This window comes from Lepidochelys kempii, chromosome 12, assembly GCF_965140285.1.
Source record: "Lepidochelys kempii isolate rLepKem1 chromosome 12, rLepKem1.hap1, whole genome shotgun sequence".
In the NCBI taxonomy this organism is placed as follows: Eukaryota; Metazoa; Chordata; order Testudines; family Cheloniidae; genus Lepidochelys; species Lepidochelys kempii.
Window position 1 is genome coordinate 16,363,328 of NC_136391.1, and position 22,548 is coordinate 16,385,875.

At 40.6% G+C, this 22,548-nt stretch overlaps 1 protein-coding gene across 2 annotated transcripts in view; it reads right to left on the reverse strand.

Annotated features, from left to right (window-relative positions):
• Window positions 1-4,905: 4,905 nt before the first annotated feature.
• NKD1 (NKD inhibitor of Wnt signaling pathway 1) overlaps window positions 4,906-22,548 on the reverse strand; it is a 145,115-nt gene continuing 127,472 nt past the window's right edge. For both annotated transcript variants that reach the window (XM_073307657.2, XM_073307656.2), the window contains 4 exons: window positions 17,677-17,824; window positions 16,180-16,264; window positions 9,844-9,971; window positions 4,906-8,792 (listed from right to left, as the gene is read on the reverse strand). In XM_073307657.2, coding sequence (XP_073163758.1) covers window positions 8,218-8,792; window positions 9,844-9,971; window positions 16,180-16,264; window positions 17,677-17,824 — 936 coding nt within the window. In that variant the 3' untranslated portion in view covers window positions 4,906-8,217. The remainder of the gene's footprint in view (window positions 8,793-9,843; window positions 9,972-16,179; window positions 16,265-17,676; window positions 17,825-22,548) is intronic.

Here is a 22,548-nt window from a genome sequence, read left to right on the forward strand (position 1 = left end):
TCAAGGTGCAGGCATAGTCCCAATGATGGCAGCTGATAAAAAGATTCCACTCTGGTATGCATGAGGCGTACCCCCACGGTAAGTGAGATCTACATGGACAAAGACTAGAAGAAGGAAACAAAAAACAAAATACACATCCTGAAAACACACATGCTTGTCCGTAATTATTTGTGGCATAGTATGCATTGAGTGCTTCCATGTGACCTTTCTGCGTATTATGGAGTGCTCTGGCTTCAAGTTTTCACATCAGCAATACTGATGTATCTGAAAAGACAAATTAACATTTATGCTACTTTTAAAATTTGCTTCCGGTGCTAAGGTAACCAAAACTCTGAAAAGAAAGTCCAATGTCCCCAAGATAGTTCACTACATAGCCAGGATTATTGATGGGAAATCAAGGGATTCCATAAAGATGCTGGCAACAAAATTTGGCATGTTTTAAAATGAATGGCAGTTATGTTGCTTCATACAGGATTACAGATGAACAACCAGATACAATAAAATATTAATACAAACTTGGACTGTGCTGGCCAGAGTAAGCACTGATTCTGCACATCCCCTACCCACCACGTTCCTAGCCTAGCCACAAATGAAAAGGAAAACAGAATGTTATTCAGTGCTCAGATAGCACAGACATAGTCTAAAACCTACAGGCAGACATGTAGCGAGGACAAGTCAATCCATAAACTGGAACATTGGAGCCTGATCACTCCTACTCCATTTTTTTTAAAGACAGCTGAGGTCTCAAGCTTATGACTGGCTCTTAGCATCATTTTGTTGGATCCAGAAGAGTCCTTTGCTAGAGAAACCTTTCCTTGATTAGCAGTGCTCTGTAAGCACTCCAGGGCCCAGCTTCTCAGCTGGTATAAACTGGCACTAACTCCATGTACACCTGCTGAGAATCTGGTCCAGATGCAGAAGAATCCCATGTGCGGAGACCTAGCAGGATTGGGCCCTAATAGATGGCACACCAAGAGGGGAAAAAGTGGTATCCCTTTGTTTAAGGTGATTAAATTTCAAAACCACTTCCTGACAAAGTTATAAAATAGCAGGAACATGGAGCGCTCACTACCACTTCTGCTTCCCTTCTTTTCTGTGCTTAGTGCAAAGTTGGCCCAATTTTATGGAGCGTTTGCTCTGTTCCACGCCTAGTAAGGGGAGGGAATAAATTGCCTGGAGTCTGAAGTATTACAGTTTTCATAGCCTGGATTTCTAGTGGAACTTTCAGTATGTTGTAATGTTCTGTGTTTGAAAACTGGCTGAGCTAAAACAGCATTTTTGAGCCCGAATGGAGTAAATATCTCTAGGATACCATGGCAATGGGTGCATTATAAGTATCTATAGGAGACAAATATAGAGCACAGTCCCATGACCATAACAATCAACACTGGCCAACATCTTACTTTAGAGCAGGGGATCTCAAACTGGGGGTCGTGACCCCTCAGGAGGTCATGAGATTTTTACCTGGGGGTCACGAGCTGTCAGCCTCCACCCCAAACCCCGCTTCACCTCCAGCATTTATAAAAGTGTTAAATATAAAAAGAATAATTTTTTAATTTATAAGGGGGGGTCGCACTCAGGCTTGCTGTTTGAAAGGGGTCACTGATACAAAAGTTTGAGAACCACTGCTTTAGAGCTAATCACTGTAACATTTCACCATTTATCTTTCTTGAACTTGCATTACAAGTCCTGTCGGTTAACAAGCTCAAGTGGCACTTGATGTGTCTATCAACAGTCCAACCCTGTGGACAAGCAAATGAGGAACTATAAACACCCACTCCAAAGTCACTTTGCTGAGATCAGTGGAAGGACCATGGAGAATCCAGCCTTTCACAGAACACTGACATGGGCAGAGAAAATACAGGCTCCAACATGTGTTTGAATCTCTAAAGTTTTATTCGACTTTTTAAATTTGTTAACCAAAAAACAAGTTTGGCAAACATTTAGTAGAAATTAATACAAGAGAAAGTTACCAGTTGCATTGGCAAACTGCATTTTAAGAGTAAAAATCTGCCTTCTGATACATGGAAGGATTCCTCTTGGCTCTAAGGTGTAGCTGAGGATAAATTTGGGCTCAGATTGCCTGCTCTGGTGAGTATTTGATTAGAAAATTGACCAAGGTTAGTGTGTTGTATCTTTTATGAACAAAAAAAAAAAAAAAAGAAAGAAAGAAAGAAAGAAAAAGGAGTGACATGCAACTGCAACCCCCTGTAGCCTCAGTTGTCAGCCAGATTTGAACCGAGGAAGCACAAAGGAGCATATCAAGTAGCTAGCACTTGGAGTAGCCGTTTGCTGCTATGTGGAGTAGGCACTAGAGCGGTGATACAAAACACCCTTTACAAGCATCTTACACAGTGCAGCAGACAAAAGGCACCAAATTAGCAGCATGTCTGACATTGTCGTACTGATGCTTGTCCAAGTTAGTCAAACCCCACTGCGCTGTTGTTGTTTGTTTGAAACATCTGTTGCTTCCTACCAGAGGCACAGGGCACCAGAAAAGGCAGACTATGGGTCTGATCCAAACTGTTATTTCCTAGGATCGAGAGGTTATACATATGCTCTGAAATGGCCTGATTTCCAGAAGTGCTGAGCACACCACAGCTCCTAGCTGCAATGGGAGGGGCCAGTGCTCATCACTTTAAAATATCAGGATTTAGGCATCTATGTCTGTCTCCCCTTTGTGAAATGACCGTGCACATCTTTATAAGGAGTTTGCCAGGTACTGGGGCTGCTATTCAGACAGAAATTTGCAAAAGACTTGTTGAAACCCATCCTCTGCTAAAAAATCCCATGTGGAATGGGCACTGATTTGAGACTCAGAAGACGTGAGTTCAATTTCCAGCTCTGCCACTTTGCACAAGTCACTGCCATGCTCTGTGCCTCAGTTTCCCCTTCTATAAACTGGGAATAATGATACTTAGCACCTTTGTAAAGTGCTTTGAGATCAACTGATGAAAAATGCTATATAAGACTTGTGGCATCTTAGAGACTAACAAATTTATTTGAGCATAAGCTTTCATGAGCTACTGTAGCTCACGAAAGCTTATGCTCAAATAGATTTGTTAGTCTCTAAGGTGCCACAAGTACTCTTTTTCTTTTAGCGAATACAGACTAACACGGCTGCAACTCTGAAACCTGTCATTATGTAAGACTTAGGTATTATTATAACTGTGAGCCATACACATTGTAACATACAACGTTCAATAAGATACTGGGCATACAATAGTCTTCAGACAATGCTTTCCTTTCCTTCCATCTTTTCCCCGCCTCTGGTTAATATCTACTCTTGTTCCCTCTAAGATCTCCCTATGCGTTGCTTCCCAATCTCTCTTCCTAGCCCCACACAATAATCCATCCATGTATCTCATAAATCCTTTGATCTAAAACAAATAAATGAAAATATCTAATAAAATAATCACCATTATTTCGTTCAGTAGAAATGAATTAGCTGGAAATATAAAAAGATTAGAGCATGATTGACATTATTTAATAACCATGATCCAAAATACACACGAGATACAATTTAATATCTACTGCACAAATTATCAATTCAGTTATTTCACTTATCTGGTGTCCAGTCCAGTCTAGCTCCAATTCTCTGACCACCTAAACCAGGTATGCAAAGCAGAAAGACACAGATACCCTTCCCATGTCAAATTAATTCATCAGCAGTCAAATTCTGCAGAGAAAAAATCATCACATGATAAATCAAATCTGGGTGTTGTAGATAGGAGCAATGGAGAAGCTGGGAAATCTAATCCCAGAACGTAAATTCAATTTATTTTCTCTCCAAGTTGTTTTTATGCAAGGGATTTTCAAACTGGTTTGTGTTTGGGTGCACTTTATAGACCCTCTCCTCCCCACAAGGAAAGCGGTCAGTTTTACTGCAATAAGTGCATAAACTCAAAGGGCTCTATTATACCCATCAGAAATCCCTGGCAATGTCTATACTGGAATATTGCATTATATTGGAATGTGGTATTATAACTAACATGATGTTAAACATGACTTAGCATCCAGTGTAGACATGAAAATGTAATTTTTGGTCTTGATTAACTCTAGAGACTCCGTTTGGGTTAACCATGACCAACTAGCACATTTCTGACTATGTGTGTCTACACTATGGACTAAATCATATTTAATATCATGTTAGTAACATGTTTTCTAACAATGCATTTTCCCAGTGTAGACAAAGCCATGGTGATGTCACTTCCCCATTCCTTTGGAACAATGGATGAAATATGGCTCTCAGTAAACCAGGGAGGAGCACAGCTATCTGTGGATGATATTAGACATTTACTGTGTGTGATGGCAATAGACAAGTCCTCGAGTAAAAGGGTTACCCGTGTCTTAACTTCTAATGTGTCAAAATTATCATTTTTGTCTGAGTGTCCTCTATGAGGCATACACTATTTAATTTCCAGCAATGGACATTTCTTAAAATGACCAGAAATGCTTTTGTTCTTGTTCAGGAGTTTTTTCTATTAACATCCTGCTGTACCCTTCACTAGCGATCATTAAGGTAGCAAGTCTGTCACGGAGTCAAAGATTATATGGTTTCCTGTTCATTTTTTTCCTAAAGGGTCCGCTCTGCCAGCATGCCAGTGAGAGCTGTACATCAGCATCTGAGGGAAGAATTTGGCCTTACGTTTGTTTGTGCCTGGAAGATGTTTGGATGTTGTGAGGCTTGTTGGCAAAGCACTTTAAGAACCTCTGATGAAATGCTCCAATGAAGTACCTAAGCACTATTATTGTTCTTAATAAAATTATGAGCCTGGTTTTCCTATACATTTAATTTAAAATTATTAATCACTCCCAAAACTATCAAAAGAAGGAAGCAGAAAAGTAGATATTGAAAAGATTTGTCTGCATGGTGGAGATTCTAATCCCACACTCTTGGCATGAAATCTTGGTCGCATCAAAATCAACAGGCGTTCAGTGGACTAAGATGAGACTTGATATCTTCTTAGCTTCTTTTACTTTTTATTAAGCAAAGGAGTGACAAGAACACTGAGCTTCTTTGTTTTCAGAATTTGCCTGCCTGAAATTTGTAGGAGATAGGAAATTTGAATGTTGAGGCTAAATATTTTAAATATAAACCCAAGCATGCACTCTCCATTCTCTGTGGCCTAACGCTGTTTCCATTAATGGTAACGGGGGCCCTTCCATCAGTGCGATTCCCTGATCTGTAGGCCCTGGCAGCAATCGCAGTGTGCCACTGAAATCCACAAAAAAGACCCCCAAAAAGTTATTTTCTGAACTAGTAAAACTTTAATTAACAGGAGTTTCTCTTGGCACAGTTTTTGCTATTAAATAAATAAAGCATTTAGTCAAAACCATCTCTATTTACTATACAAAATACTGAAAAGCAAACATTTTTAAAAGATACGGAAACTTAGGGTTCTGTGAAAAGAGCCTGTGCTGCTCGAGCAGTTATTCACACTTGATGCGTGTAACACAAATGCAACACGGTATTGAGCTACTATGTGTTCGTATGTGGCTGGTGCAAATTTTTTCACGTGGGGATGCCATGTTATTAGAATTCACTTGTACTTCACAGAATATAAGCAAAGCAGAGACTGTCTTTTGGATATCAAACAATAAATCAGGTTAAAAGTTGTGGCTTATGGTCAATTGTGATTCGCTGTTCTAAGAGTCCACTTTCATTGGTCTTAACTTGGGACGTGTTTAGATTAGACGGGAGTTTGTTACGACTGCTGTTATCTTTTCTGGCAGAATATCTTTGGGTTTTAGAGCAATTCTTGCCCATTCTACATTCCTCCCTCTCCCAAGCCCCTGCTTGAAGCATACTGAATATATTCTAGATTTCCAATATTTTGGCCGGCAATGATCTGTGTATTTTTAAAAAAACAACAATTTCCTTTTGTTAACATTGCAGAATGCTGGCAAAGACGCTGCTGAAAAGAGAACAGCATCATTTACATCTCAGGAACAGATAGCATGGCACCCCTTTTCAGATGGAATGTACACTTGTGTGTTTGCATGCGGTATAACATAAGTCACTTGAATACATCAGACTTCGTTAACACTATAATATAAATAAGCTTATTCCTTCTACTAGACATGTAAATGCCTTTTTTTGCAGTCCATAATTATATATACATTGAAAAAGAATGATACACAAGCAGCAAAATAGGCTTAGACTAGAACAACTCAGTGGTAACTAACCAAATTTGTGGCCTTTTCATATTTTCAATACAGAAAATTCTGCATATAAATATTTTTGGACTTAGGAATTTAAAAAATAAACAGAACAGCATAGTTGTCACACAGATCAAACACACTTTAAAACATTTTGCTAGATTTAACAGAACACAATGTCGACGTCTAAAAAAGAAATTAAAATAAACCAGATTTTTAAAAGGGACAATAAGTCTAAACAACTGCTGATTTGAGGATAAATGAGATAGAACTAATTGCCCACAAGCAGTGATTCCTCTCCAATTCCACAAGCAGGCAAGGCTTTCCATATTGTTTTCTTTAAATGCTGATGTCTCTGTGTCCTTCCCTAGGACAGTATCCTTCTAACAGTTTTAATGCTCAGCAGCAGGGAAATCTCCCATCTTGAACTGATCAAGACTGTAGTTGCAACAAAACATGCCCTATTCATAAAGGGCCCTTAAAAATGGGGGATAGTAACATTTCGCACGATACATTGTAGACAAAACACACAAATAATTAAAAGAAACTAAAACCAAAAGCAAATATGTTTGATAGAGCAGTTACATTTTTATGTGATCAGAACTCTACTTTTTAGTTCCAAAAGCAATGGAGCAGTTGCTATTTAGTCACTGTTGCCTGCACTGTACAAATGTCCTATAAATCTGAGCCTCAGAGAAAGCAAAACTTGGATTTACTGGCTTTTTTGTCACACTTTTTCCCAATTGCATTTGACCTTTAAATTTCTCAGCAGCCAATGATGGTCTCATAGGTCTCACCTCATTTTATTTTGTGGAATGGAAGCCCTTTGATATGAAAAGAGTGGTAGAGGCCAGAATGACTGCGAGCAGCGTTCTTTACATGTTGAATTGTCTTTACAAAAGGAGCAGAGCAACGCTGTAGGTGTTGGGGAAACACAAATTGCAGGCACCCAAGAAAATGCCATGGGTTATGTGTTATATAACATACCTAAAAAGTCACTGCTGTAAGAAAAAAATAATGTTAATATTCAAACCACAGATTTCTAAAACACAAGAAAATGTACCTGAGAGTGTGTGTGTGTATATATATATATATATTTATCTATTTATATTTTTATATATATTTGCCAACATTTAAAGTGAGAAAGTATATTTTCCTCCAATTCTTTCTCAAAACAAAGAAAAACAAAACAAAACAATGAATGGTAGTTATGGCCCAAGCATTAAGGTTTAGTGATGGTTTTGAAAAACCCCATTTCACATCCCCCTCTTTTCTTTCCTCTAAGATGGTTTCCCAGTGCAGAATGGAGAGTAAATAAAAGAAAAAAGGACGTATATTTAAACACTCCTCAACATCTAACAGACTGGACTGGAGTCAGGAAAGAACCTTGAAGGGAAAAAAAAAATATCAGTTGTAAAATGTAGCTCTGTTGACAAATATAGCTGATGTTTCCTTGTAATTATTAAGATAGCTTGAAAAGATGTGAAAGTACAACACAAACAGGCTACATGAAGGCAGTATATTAAAATCCCCTTGTAGCACATTACAATCAATAAAAAGAAAAGAAAATTTGAATAATACTAGAGGTAGCCGCTGTTTGTATTTTCTGTTATTCTGAGTATTTCCGGAGTCCAAACCTTCGAACACTGCTCCCCTGACAAGAGGCTTGTGTGCAATAAGCCGACATGGCAGACTGGTAAGCTAGATGTCTGCAGTGTTGTTTGAAGTATCTTTTTCTAATACCACAAAGGAAGTACTTGTAAAGGAAGTGCGTTGATGACCTGCATTAAATCACAGCTCAGAAAGCTATGGCTGTTTGCTGTTTTACAAGCCACTTAAAAACCAATATCAACAAGTTGTTAAGTAAGCTATGCAGTTTCACAACATATAAATAGTGTAAGTTTCAATGGTTTCATATAATTTCTAAAATATACGCTAGCTGAATATTAACAGAGTAACAATAATATTAATCATAATAATGCCTTAGTCTGAAGTCACAGGAAGGCGTTTCCTTCATATGGGGGGGATTCCTGGAGGATGTTGGTGGGATCGGTTTTATGTCTGGTAGAAGTGATGATAGTGGTGGTGATGCTCATGATGGTGATGATGTTCATGTCTCTGGATCATTTGTCCAACTTGGCCTTCATACAAAATGACTGTGGGCAGGTCTCTCACCTGCTCTTTTTCCACAACTGTCCCCGGAGAATGAAAGGTTTTGCACATGTGATGATTCTCCTTTGCCCTCTGCTTATGTTTCTTGTGAGCCTGCTGGGACTGCATGGGGAGGTAAGGAAGATTCTGGCCCACCCGTGCAGATGGGGAAGCCATTGGCATGGATGCCCCTTGAAGAGGTTTATTCCTTACTGCCCTTCCAGGGTGAACAGAGCCTACATTTTTGCTCTGGACCTTGGGAGACCTAACAAAGTGCTTGTTTGAGTCCTGATTGCGCAGCTTTTGTTGTATTTCTGCAATCTTGGCGTATGAGGCATCAGCCAAATTGATGTGGCTGGGGTCCACCACTTGAGATTTCCTATGGTGGGCATGGAAGATTTCAGGTTCATGAGAGCGGGATCTAGTCTGATTCACAACTCTATTTGGTGGGTCATATTGCTGAGCTGCTGGAGGAGATCCTAGAAAAGAACAAACTGAGTTAGTCATCTAATATTTCAAATTTTAATTAGCAGCATGCATTTGGCAGGGTTAAGTTTATCGGCAGAGTGGAATTTTCCTCGGGAAGTGAACATAATTATACCCGTAGCTGTTTAGAAAAAGTTGCATAAGTCTTTGTGACAGAGTGCTGGGCAAGAATGGTTGAGCCAGCACTCTGGTCACGGCAGCTCCAATCAAACAATGCAGAATGGAGTTGGTTAAACAGAGCTGTGCCTAATTTGTGGGGGGAGCAGAACTGGCAGGCTAATTAAGCCATTAGGCAGAGGTTACAAATAGGCACAGGAAAGAAGTAGAAGGCAGAAAAGCAGGCAACACGGAGAGGACAGAGATTACCCTTCGCTGCTTGTTGCAGGAGCTGGGGACTCCCTAGGACAGTTAGAGCAGAGCTGTATACAGAATGAAGGTGGTGGGACCCCATATTGTAAATAAACTACACAAGATGTTTGACCAGCACGAGGGTCTCTGAGCAGTTTGGTTTGTCTCTTGATTCTGATCTCCTAGTGTTCCAATTTGGCCTGATTCTTGGTAATTGGCTCCTGGGCCCTGGACACTTGGCTTGCACCCAATGCCATCCCTTAGGAGAAGCTACCCATGCCCCAGCTCTGACACTTTCTCTATTCTGACAAACTCTCCTTCTTGGACGTCCGTCTACATTGTATCAAAATGATGACATCTGGTACAGTAAAACACAGAGGCAGGGCAAAACTGCAATCCAAATCCCTTTGAATCTGGGGGTGCTGGTTCTGGATTGGATCCCAAAATCTGAAAGCAACTATTTTCTGGTTCCAGCTCAGATGTGGCCTGCATCATCCGAAGCCTAGCCCTGATTTTGCCCCGGTCTAAACCTAATAAACTGGATCTGAAGAATGCTCTCCAAGCCCATCTCCAGTAAACAGCAATGGATCAATCACACAACATACTCATTATTTCTAAATTCAGTGGGCCCAATTCGGCCCATGTAGCTGAAGATGGACCTGGGACAAAAGTGTGAAAAATCAATTCCTATATTACCTGGTCCAAATTTTGATGTATAGTTTTCTATTCCTGCAAGATCCAAATAGTGGTTTCTCCTTTCAATGTTCTCATCCACGCAATGGCGATAGCACCCACTCTGCTCAGGGTTGTCACCGGGGTGATATCTGTGGGCAGGAAGCAAAATGAAAATTCAGCAAAGCTTCCTCAAGTTGTTACTGCCGCCTCACATTCAAAAGTTAAGGGACACTTTGAAATGCTGGGAGTTACTTGCAAAGAGACACAACAAATGTCTGATGTTCTGGATGTGCCAGGGGCTACTTGTATAAGAGGGAAAGGAGTGTCTATGCAGGGCTGTACATTGATTCCATGATATTGCAAAACAAGGGATACTTTCAAATCTGCTTCATGCCAAAGCAGATAAAAACACTGTGAGGGTTTATTACATACAGCATAGTCTCTGTGGTTGGGCCAAACCATTCAATACATTTGCTAATCTGGGCATGCCAAGGAAAGTCTGCTGTTTGACATGGCTTTTCCCAGCTCTGCAGGGAGGCACTGGAATGAACCTGGTGTTAGATAAATGGTCTAAATGTTCATGTGCTTCCACTTTAGGGACTTAGGCAGGTGTATTTACTAGCGAGACACTGGGGGAGAAGGTGTCAGTGGAAAAAAATCTGAGATAATGCATTGCTTTTTGCCAAAATACGTTTAATAAAGTCAGATCAACCTCTGGCTTCATAATCCCAACTCCTTTTCCTGCTCAGCTTTGCAACTTTATTTATAGCAGAACTATTTCCTGAGAATGAATATCTGAAATACCATTTGTTTATGAGGGGAAAAAAAGTCAAGCAGGGGCTTACAATACTGTAGCCAACAATGCTCAACAGTTTAATTCACCATGTCCAGATGTGAACAATTTCTCTATTGCAACAAATGGGATGAGGAAAACACTTTTTTGATTAAATCACGGATTATCATTCAGGGAGGCACTTCCATCTCTGAGACCCTGGGATGGCTTCTGCTTTCCTTTACACCCCCGGGAAACCCTACTTATATCAGTGGAAGGCCATGATTTCAGGCTGGTTCCAAAAAAGGGCTCAGTCCTGCATGGTGTTGAGTGCTCAGGCCCCAATTCAGCACAGCATTTAAGCTTTATCTTTCAGCACCTTGCAGCCTGCAGGATTGCGCCCTGTATGAGGTTGGTGTCTCAGTAGGGATCTCCAAGAGAGCCGCCTTAATAAAAATCCCCAATCTATCAGAGGGTGTTAGATTCATTTGGAGGATTAAGTTTACATGGCTTTAATGTATTCAAATATTCTTGCATGTAACACTGCCTGCATGGAAAGCCATGAAACTTAAAAGGTTTTGAATATGGAATCTTTACACACTGGAAGTGACAGAAGCCACTGTACTAGCATGTCAAAAAGAACTGGAACAGGAAACTACCAGGCTTTTTCTGTTTTTGATAACTGATCAGCCCATACACCATACGAACCTCATCTGGATCTTTGTGGAAGTCTACAATTATGGCAGTTTAACTTGTAGGAACACAAATCAAAGAGTTTCAGCAGCTACAATTTGGCATACAAGTGCCATATATTGTGGCTGACCCGCCACAGCTCGTGGAGATCAATGGAAGTTGCATGCATGCAGCGAAGGCGCTGTATGGTTCATACAGTGTAGGAATAACTGTTTCTGGTCCAGCACAATTCAGCATCATTGTATAAAACTGTATAAAACGGAACTACCTGGGAACCAGTTTTTTTGGTACTGTAATGAATTCCATCCCTCATTGAGACAATGGGGAAAAATTACGCTAGTACCATCGCAGCCCTGAATTCTAACAGCTTTCTTACATGTAAGATGACATTCAACAATGCAAATATACAGAGTGAAGCAATAACATGTTGATGAGAGATGTGTCCCACTGCCAAGGAGAACTTCAAGTATTTCTGACCATTGGAGCTTCTGGCATCCATCCCCTGCCTGCTCCTTTGCACATACATGGAAGCATTCAGGCATCAAACACTTGATTCTAATCTTCTGCAGGATATAAGAATGTGTGGGTCTGAGAAAGAGACATTTGCTAATGCCTTTGAACAGTACGTGAAACCCTTTTCTGAAACTCTGAAGCGTCATTACGATGAGGAGTTCTGCCATTATATAACAGAACGGGGGATACAGCAGCAAGAATGTGTAGGTCAGGAAACTGCAAAGGACATTTCCTGAAAGCTGCGGTCTGAGAGAATGTGACATTTAAACAAGCCAGGGCTAAATTGCTTAAACAGGTCTGGGTGAAGAGGAGGGGGAAAAGCCAATATGTACCAAAGGAGACTGTGTATCTGTGAAAAGAAAAAAGAAAAGGAGTACTTGTGGCACCTGAGAGACTAACCAATTTATTTGAGCATAAGCTTTCGTGAGCTACAGCTCACTTCAAATAAATTGGTTAGTCTCTAAGGTGCCACAAGTCCTTCTTTTCTTTTTGCGAATACAGACTGACACGGCTGCTACTCTGAAACCTGTGTATCTGTGGGAGAGGGGAAAGATATTTCAGAGCCTTGTTTTATATAAGTATTTTCCCTGTTGCCCAAAAGCAAGTATACACAACAACAGAAATGGGATGGCATTAACACAGCCAATGGTGTTCTCACTGTCAGTGTTATTATTATTATGAGAGAGATGCTGGGTCAACCAACCATAAATCTGGATACTTGATCTGAATACTTGCATGAGCACTACAGGTAGAAACTCTAGCCCATAGCTTCCAGCATTTGAAATCCCACCCCCAGAATACTTTCCCCATCTTAAAGGCAGGGATATCCCTGTCAGCTTCATTTTGAATATTAATAGAATCTTGCCTGTAATTCCCAGGAGACTGAAATCATGAAAATATATGCATCTAATACACGATTTCATTGCAACTCCAAAGGAGAGCCCCCACATTCACCCGCTTGCCACTGATGAACATGAGGAAGACTTTCACAAGCTTAGCCATTTGACCAAGTTGAACAGAAACTTGGGGCTCATTCCTGCAACAGACACAAGGGTCAGATTCTTTGCTGTGTCCACATTTGGCAGGGTGTAGCAAAGAAAGGGGATTATCGGGAATTCAGTGTTGGATGCCTGATGCTCTGCTTAGCCCTGTTTACTGGTTAGACTTGCCTAGGAAGGCTCTAACATGAACCTGCTGGCAATGGTACCCAAGGGACCATCTGCATCCCGTGGCAGAGGGGCAAAAAGGGAGCAGAGCCGAGAATCTGCCCCACAGAAAACACATTTGGTGCAAGTATGACTGCTGGTTTGAAATGGGATTAGTTGACATTCAGAATACAGCCCTGTCTTATTCAGAAGCAGCACCTTGTTCAATTCAGATGAAGGAACAACTTTTGAACAGGTTATGGGCTCTACATCTTAAGTCAGCTAAGATGTCTCTTCATGCAAATACATTCAAACTACTAAGCAAATAATAGTGGACTTGAATTTGCAAGGGGGGGAATTCCACCCTGAACTGCCTGCTCAAGTATTCATCCAAGAGCCCAGAGAGACCTTTGTGCTAAAAACAATTTGTATGGAGTCACAGGTAAAAAGGCAGAATTTGTTTTCTTGCCTGTAATTTTGATCTCTGAATCTGGATCCACTGCTATGGAGTATTTCTGTCGAATCCAGAATTGGGAGGCCCAGTTGCTTTTTGGGGTCTCGCACGCCCCCCACCAATGAACCTGAACACTCCCCCTTGCTGGCATATTTGTACATCCCCCTGAGAAAAATTCTCCTGAAGTCAAGGAAGCACAAAACTAGAACTTTTTTTCTTTGCAGCCAAAGAAACAATCACTACTATTGTGTTGATGGCACTTCAGCCCCAACTAACGTTCCCTTTTGCCCTAGCTTGAATGTTAAGACAACTTCATACTAACCCAAACATATACAGTGACCATAGAGAGGATTTCTCCAAAGCAGTGGATCTATATTAGGAGATACGAAAATTACAGGATTATAGATTTTTTGTTTAATTACCCATTTGAACAATGGAAATAACACTTCTACACTGAATTGTGAGGGGAGCATTTTTGTTCGCTGTACAAATAAAATAAGTAAGATACACATTGAAATCTGCCCTTGACAGATCTGTCTCAACTGACTATCACATATTCTGATGTTCAGTGCAGCATTTGTCTATAAGGCAGGTGGAAGATGTGAAAATGGGGCAAATACGTGCTTCTCTTTGCTAACCTTGCCAATGACATGACTAGACATTTGCAGAGGAACAAGGCCTATTCTAGACTGGCATCCAAACTAATATTGTGCATTCCTTCAGGGAGAGACTTCAAATAGGTCTGTTTTATCTTATCTCTAAAAGGCTACAACCGTACCTGCAGCTGTGCATAAAAGAAACTACTGTGTCTGTACTTCATTGGAAATGGATGCACCCTGAGTCACACAGGCAGGAATCCACAAAAAAACAACAGACAATTTTTTTTTCAAGTGGTGAAGGGCATCTTGAGACTTAAAAACAAATCCCCCCACCCTCATGCTAATTTTCCTTGAAAATTTACAGTGAAAGCATCAACCCTTGTGAATCTTGCTAATCTGTAGGTGGATGTTACCCAGTGACTGGCTAGTTTCCTATGGGGCTAGGTGTTCACAAGGGGAACCCTGTGGCAAGGAGGAGGAATTTTTTCTGGCTGCTGGGAGACAGGATGGGTGGGAGTGTCTTAGAGGAAATAACTCTGCCTGCCCCTCTGCTAAGAACCCCTCCCCTCCCCTCCCTTCCTTCTGCCTGGAGGTTTTCCCCTTCTCTACTGCCAGTTCCCACCTGCTTATTTTAGGCTGGGAGGGTAGCAAAAGAGGGGCAGGCCGGGTTCGGAGCTCATGCCAGGATGTGGTACAAGGTGTTAGCAAGGACTAGAACTGGCAGTGTTTGTTAATGAAGAGGTAGGACTGGAAGAAGGGCAGAGATAGATTGGAAGCTGTCTGCCCACTGGGGGGAAGCCGTCTTCTGGTGCTTACAGGGGATGGAGTTGAGGGGAGGAAATTAAATTCAGACACAAGCCCACTAAGCAGAAGAAGCTGAAGGGAGGCATGGGTCCTTCTGGGCAGACTGGAAAGGGAAGGAAAAACTGTATTTATCTTCAGTACCTCTGTGTGAACTAATGAAGTCAGTGACCCGCTGTGCTCAAACACCTGAACATGTGATATGCTGGTTAAGTGCATGTGATCATGGCTGGAGAGGGTGGGAGTTTTTCCTCACCTCAGACAGCTGGTATCTTTTGCTGTTATGGTGGTTCAGTTTTCTTGTTGTTCTTTGAAACCAGGTTGCGTTCTTAGAAGTTGCTTATGAGGCCAGTGCCTGGAAAAGGCACTTTTATATATATAGAAATAGAAATGAATGTGTTGGTCCAGTGGCTGGCCCACATAGTGGGTAAAAGCCTGCTACTTAGCTGCAGCTAATAAACTTAATCGTTAACTTAAGTAGTAGGGGCTTCATCTTTGGAGCCCAGAGCCCCAAGGTATTTAGGCATCTATCTCCTACTTAAAGTAATGGGAGTTAGACACTTAAATACCTTTTAGGATCTGGGCCTGGGTGCTCAATCGCTGCTGACAACCCTAGTGACCATGGCCCATTAAAAGAGCACCTAGAATTGGTGGTGGGGTTTTAAAATATGATCACATCTTTCCTTCGTCTAATGGAATCATGTTTCTTAATGTGGCCTAAGTAAACCTGAAGGGAGATAAGGCTCCAAAGCAATCACTATTCAATGTTAATTTCTCTATTTAAGATTCTCTCTCATTTTGTATAAAGCACCACTGGACTGGATGGTGATAACAGATGACATGTAAGAGAACAGGGTCCCTGCCCAAGCATTCTGTAGAATAGCTGGATAGCACAAAGGGAAAAGAAAAACAGACCGTGGTGGGGGGGGGGTGGAAACTTCAGCAAGGGGGGATGGGAAGGTTAATGTATCGTTTTGCCCAAACACAAGCAAAGACATCTTTTATTGAGATGCTCAGCTGATGCTTTTTTAAGTGAAATGTTCACCCAAATGTTCCAATAGGTTCTCAGAGGTAGGCGATTGTAAAGAAAAGCTTGTATGGCTAGAAACTAGAGACATAAATAACATCTTTCACTAAAGCTAGCTTCCTAGGCTTCCATGGGAAGACTCTGGATATAGATTCTGGCACTAGCTGCCAGCGGTGCCACACTTCACTAGTACTACTTCAGTAGTAATCCCATGGAATTTGCTGTTTGTTTCCAGGTGAAAATTCCCATGATTCCTCTGACTAAAATATCAGCAGCTGAAGCCTTTTGAGGTTGGCCCATTGCCAGCTCAGAGATTCCTTCCTTTGAGTAGATGAAGAGTTCATTCCACTTACCTGAGAGAAGCCCGCTGCTTCTTTTCAGAGCTTCTCAGCTCTTCACTGGCTTTGCTCTCAGCTCTGTGCCTAGAGCTCTGCAAATCTGCACCCCCAAAAAGGAAAGTTATTTCATATTATTGATATCATTCTGTCTGACAAATCTGCAGAAGTGCATAGATATTCATTATTAGCTTGCTGTTTGCACCAATCCATAATACATCATTAGGGATAAAATCGTCAAATGTGACAAAATGAGTTAGGAGCCTAAGTCCTATCCACTTTCAATGGGAGCTGGGTGCCCAAATCATTTAGGTTCCTAGGGGGAACATTTTCAAAAGTACCTATGATCCCACTGAAAGTCAATGGGATTTAGGCTCCTCAATCACTTAAGGTGCTTTTGAAATATTACCTTACTAGTTTAAATCAAGATCATACTCTGGGGCCTAGTGTACCCAAAGTTTTTGCATTGATATAACTGTTTTGGTGAAGAGTGTGGTTATATTGGTACAACCATGAGCATGGAGACACTTATACTACTAGAAAGGTGTCTTATACTGATATAGCTTATTCCTCTTCCTGTATGCAAATAGCTATACCGGTAGAAGCATCTTTATACTAGTATAAGTGCCACTACACTAGGCTGGTGCTGGTATAGTTAAAGAAGTGTAACTTTTGTGTGGACAAGCCCTGGTAACTCTTTAATGTGAAAGAATGTTAGAATTACACATGATAGGCAGAATCTATTGCCCACAATGCCCCCAGAGGGCTAAGGGAGTCACCCTTGTGCATCTGATGACAGTATTTGTCCAATATTTGTACTTAAACTGATCAATATACATCAGTCATGACTGTATCATTAGCAAGTATTTACTGATTAACTAGAAGGGCTAAACAGATTCTACATATTGTATAGCATGCATCTAAGGTGCAGTGATGTAGTTCTCTTTTCTCCTGTTGGCTTCCTAAGGCCTGGACTAAACTTGAAAGCTGTGTTGGTATAACTATTTTGGTTGGAGTGTAATTTTTTTTAAACCAACATATTTATATCAGCCAAACCATAGTGTGGATGCAGTTACACTGATATAAAACTGCTTTATACTGGTACAGTTATTCCTTTTCCCATACAGGAATAGATATATTGGTATAAAGCACCTGTATATCGATATAACAGTGTCCACACTAGGAGGACTGTACCACTTTAACTATACTGACATAGTTAAAGTGGTACAACTTTCTAGTGTAGACAAAGCCTTCATGTAGCTTGTAGTCTGTAACTACTGTGAATCAGAAATAATCAAACCAAATGAAACGATGAATTTCAAACACAGACTCCTAAGTTAGATTATCCACATCTGAGGCCTCCAATGGGCAGTTAGAAATTACAACACGCCCAGAATCAGTTGCTCTTGATTCAGGTGTCTCTATAACTGATTTTTCTGCTAGGAAATGTGAACTGAAATCTTTGAGGGAAAACATTTTAGCAATATTTCACAGGGCAATATAGCATGTGCTTACCAGCAGGGTTTAGTAAGATACTCTTTTTCTTCTGACTTCCATCAGGTGCCACAGTAAGCTTCACTCGCAGAGTTTTACTGGAACTAGGGGAGTGGTTTACTGATGCATCAACTACCTCATAGATGGTATGAAGCAAGCTTGTAATGTCCTACAATTGGGATTGAAACACAACCAGAAAAATAATATTGTAAAAATGGGTGAAGAACCAATTTCTATGGTACTGACAAATTTAACCATTCTGGACCAATTAGGTGCCAAGGCATCCTCAAATCTCACTGAATTCAAAAGGGAACTGAGGGTGCTCAGCGCCTCGCAAAAGTACCGAGCTTCATTGAATCAAGTCTTCTGTTTCTCAAATGGGCATACCCTTAGCCACGTTTCCCTGCTGGATTTACAGATAAATACATCCGATCTTAGGACATCAGGTGAAAGCTATACAAGAAGTGTTTCAAGCATATGACCTTCTCTTCCATATTCCTTATGCTCAAATGGCGTAAGTGTTATGAAATGGGACAGAATAGATCAAAACACCCTTAGAAAAAACACATAGTTTATTCACATTTTCCAAACACATACCATAAGCTGTTTAACTAGCAGTTTTCCCTACCAGTTTCTCTCTATTATCTTAAATACAGCGAAGGTATAAAATATTATTTATATAGCAATGGAAAACAGAGTTTGCACGACCCAAACAAGTATTTCCTTTTTTTTTTAAAGCAGACCCATATCCACAATTTCCACAGCACATGATAGATAACCAGTCCTGGCCTCAGGAAGATGTTTGCTTCCTGTGATTCCCTTTTGATATCTAGAGATTCCACAGAACACATTATTGGTGAGTTTTAGACATCTAGAATCAGATTGATCCAAATTTCTCAAAACAATGCGGGTGTTTTGGGTCAACACACTACAGAGATAGGCCTGAGTCACAACATTTAGAATTGAATCTGAACTTACCCAAAGTTCAGGATAGTTGAAATCTGGTGTTCAGATTCAGGCCTATCTGAATATATCCCTCTCTTTAGGTTACCATCACCATTACGCAGTCTCATAATAGGTGGGATAAAAAACTATGTTTCATAATTCAATTACGGCAGCTTTAGAAATTGCAAGTGTAGGGGCAATTCAGAATTCCTCTCCATAGCTGCAGTTCAGCCGAGCATTTATTTAAGTATGAGATTAAGTCCATCTGTATTCAGCAAAACACGTAAGTTTGTGCTTTACAGTAAGTGCCATTGACGTAAACAGGACTTAAGCACATGCTTAAGTTCTTTACTGAGCAGAGGCTGATCAGAAGCAGCATTACCAAATTCAAATAAGCCATTTGTCTCATACAGAAGGACTACTGAATCCGCATTCTTCTTACTTGATGTATGGGTGGAACATAGCCTCTTTTAGGAGCGGTGTTGCAAGTCAGCTCATATTTATCCAAACCAGTCAGCATTCATTAACATTACACAAATGTCCTTACTCCATACTACCTAGCTATTGCCAAGATGAGTAGGAGATCTACTGCTTTGCTCTTTACTTGCGATGGAGACAATTCTCTGAGTGAACTAACCCACATTTATTATTTATTTCTATCAGTACCAGACAGTCCTGTCATGGACACCATTCTAGGATCAAAGTGTATCAAGCCCAGCAGGCTTTAAAGGTCCCACTGAATACACTTGTAATAAATTATCTACCAGTCTCTCTGACCCTAGACCTATCCTAGAACAACGCCCTTTTCCAGGCGCCTTTGTTAAATATAACAAAACTGGTTCTGAGAAAGATGGAGACTTAGTTCTTGCATTCAATAAAATCTCAAATTCTATAGGATTCACTCATGGTTCAAACCCTTAGAAATGTAGCCTCAAAGCTCAGCACGCCCAGGTGAGCGCTAGCAGACACACCAGTTTAACCTGATGTAGTATATTCCCCTCTTTATCTAGCCAGCGTTAAAAGAGACAGTCAAATACTAATCTCCTGCACACGCTGAATATTTTGCAGTTAACAGACATATTCCTTTCTGTGGAACATGCAGGAAAACTTGAAACTATGGCTAAGGCAAATGATTTACAGTAGGTGAGGCTCCACCTTTTCTAGCCTGAAAGGTCTAATGTAGAAGATTCAAATTCTGCCCTGATTTACAACCTCTGCAATACTTTACAAAAGTCAGTGGAATTACTTCAGATTTAGGGTCTGATCCAGCTCCCACTGACTTCAACGTTTAGGATCAAGCCCTTACGTTGGTAGAAATAGAGCGGAATTTGGCAACTTATCCATTCCTTCCACAGAAATCTCTCTGGTCTTTCCTCCCTAAAGGTATAAGGTCTGTCATAAGCTGTGCTGGTGGCCTGTTTTCATCCTTTTGACAAGAATCGGTGCCTGAAAGCCTGCATCAGGGAATGACTAACTGACTGACTGACATCTCACCCACCCTCTCCTCTCACACTTTCATTATGTCTTGAAACTTTCCCAAACCTACTAGAAAGTCTCTTAACAGAAAGAGCAGCACCTAACAGAAAGCTTCACAGGCTGAAATTCTGATTGCAGCTGACAAAAAAGCAAAACCAAACCAAGACAGAGCTACCACTGGAATACCCCCTTTCTAAACTAACTTCTGGAAGGTCTCATACTATGCACCCAGATCACGATTCACCAAGCCATGTCTATTTAACAAAGTTCTTAAGCACCTCCTTAACTGTAATGGGATTGATGCACGTATTTAAGTGCTTTGCTGAACAGAGACCTTATTGTTTCATTCCCCAACAAGTATTCTGCCACTACGTTCTCCCTGCCTTGGATACGGATAACCAACACAGGTAACATTTCGTGTACTGCCAATTTTAATATGGTTATCGCTCATACATTTGTCCCCAACAACCTAATCTCCCTTTTTTGTTCCAATATCCTATATGCTTGTACTATTTGCTTGTTAACCCCTCTCATTTTACTCTAGAACATGCAAAGACAGAAGTTCTGTACTTCCATCAGCTTTTCAAATGATTTTGTTTCTGTTACTGGGGGCTGCCTAACCCCCACACACCCAAATGCGGTCCCTATTTTTCCTCTTTCACAGTCTTGGTCTTTCCCAACAAACCCCTTGCTCAACATTTTAGGAAGTACTCCCAGGCCTTGTCAAGGCAGGCCACCTGTAATAAAGACACATCATGTACTCTCTGAGCCAGCAATATATCTACACCCATATCAGGTCTGAAAAATTTGCAACTCTCAACCAAACGGGTTTGAATTATCCCAAATTCCTTCAGTCTATCCAGCCACCAGGCATTTTAACATACTGCACAACAGTCCCATTAAAACTGTGCTTTTCTATTGTGTTGCTACCTTTCGTATTTTGTCAAGCTCCCCAAGTTTTAATATCTAATTCCCTCCATGAGGATAAGAACTTCTTTGCAATCAGGAACTCAATGAAAGCACCCTTCAGATGGGCATGAACCAGCCAATCAAGATCAGAAGTACTCTTTTGTAACCTAATCCACTTCTTTGCACTCTTATCACCTGTCTCTTAGATATCACCACCAAGATTTTTATTAAGGGATTCATTTACTCATGTTCCCTATTTGGGGTCTTGTACATTGACAGCTCTCCTATGGGCAAACCAGCTCACGCAACCACCAACTTTACTGCCCTGGCAACTTTCTGGTTGAGTTGCCTCCTGCAATCAGACCTCTTTGCCTCCTGACTGCTTGACAGTACCTCCTTAGAAAGGAGATCCTGAGAATCATCCAAATTCCTGAGGTAACCTTGCAGGACTGAAGACTCAGAATGCGTTGTCAGCAGGACATCAGCCTTGAACTATGACTGAAGCTGTTTCCCCACAGCGCTGTCTCTAGGGTAACTATTGTGGGGCTCATGTCTCTCCCAAATTATTGGCACCAGGCCCACCACGATATATGCTACAAAGCCTATAAAGGTCTTCCAAACATGCCTTACATTTTTCTCTAAGGAGAATTTTCGTCTTCATGTAACATGCCATGGTAACTGCGCAAATTATGCTCACCCTTGCAGCCTGTTCTGCTGATTGTTATCTGACTTCAGATCCCTTGAACAGCTATCTACAGGTGTTGACAAAGCTTTACATTCCATGCACCAGCTATCGAGCACATCAGCGAAATTGTCCCCTCCTGAAGAAACTTGTCAAGAACTAAGGATAACAGTCAGGTACAACCAGTTAACTTCTTCTGGTGCACAATCAAACATGCTCAAGAAACCTCACAGCCCCATAGAGCTCTACAGGTCCAATTACCAAAAAAAACCCCTAAATTCCTTGACATACAAACCACAATTTTGGAAAATGCCTAAGGCAGGGAAAATATTATCCTTTGAGCTGGTCAAAGTTTTTTGCATGAAAAGTTTTTCTACGCAAAAATGGCATTTCCCCTTGTCCCCAATAAAACAAACTTTTTGTGAAAAATTGTCACTATAAAAATTTTCATTTTTGCAAAATTATACATTTTTTTACCAAAATACTTACCAAAATGGTTTCCAAATATGAAAAAAATAATAATTTTGATTAAAATATATGGCGTAATATTCACACAAAAAACCCAGTTCATTTTGACTGCTATGAAAAGGAAAAAACATGAATGTTTTTCATAAAGTTGTTTCCTCGTTTTTCATCCAGCTCTCATAACACCAGCAAAAACAAAGAATTTGGAGGTGGGGCTGTGTCATTATAAATTACTTTCTGGTGGCTTTCAGTTGATGTGCTGAGATACCTACTGAAACTACGTACTGAGATTGCTACTATGATGTAACAAAATTAGGCTATAAAATTCCTTCTTAAAAGAAAAAAACTAATGCTTTTTGAAACTGTTTTAAGAGTTGGTATATGTCATACCCAGAATATGCGTGTGTCTCATTACA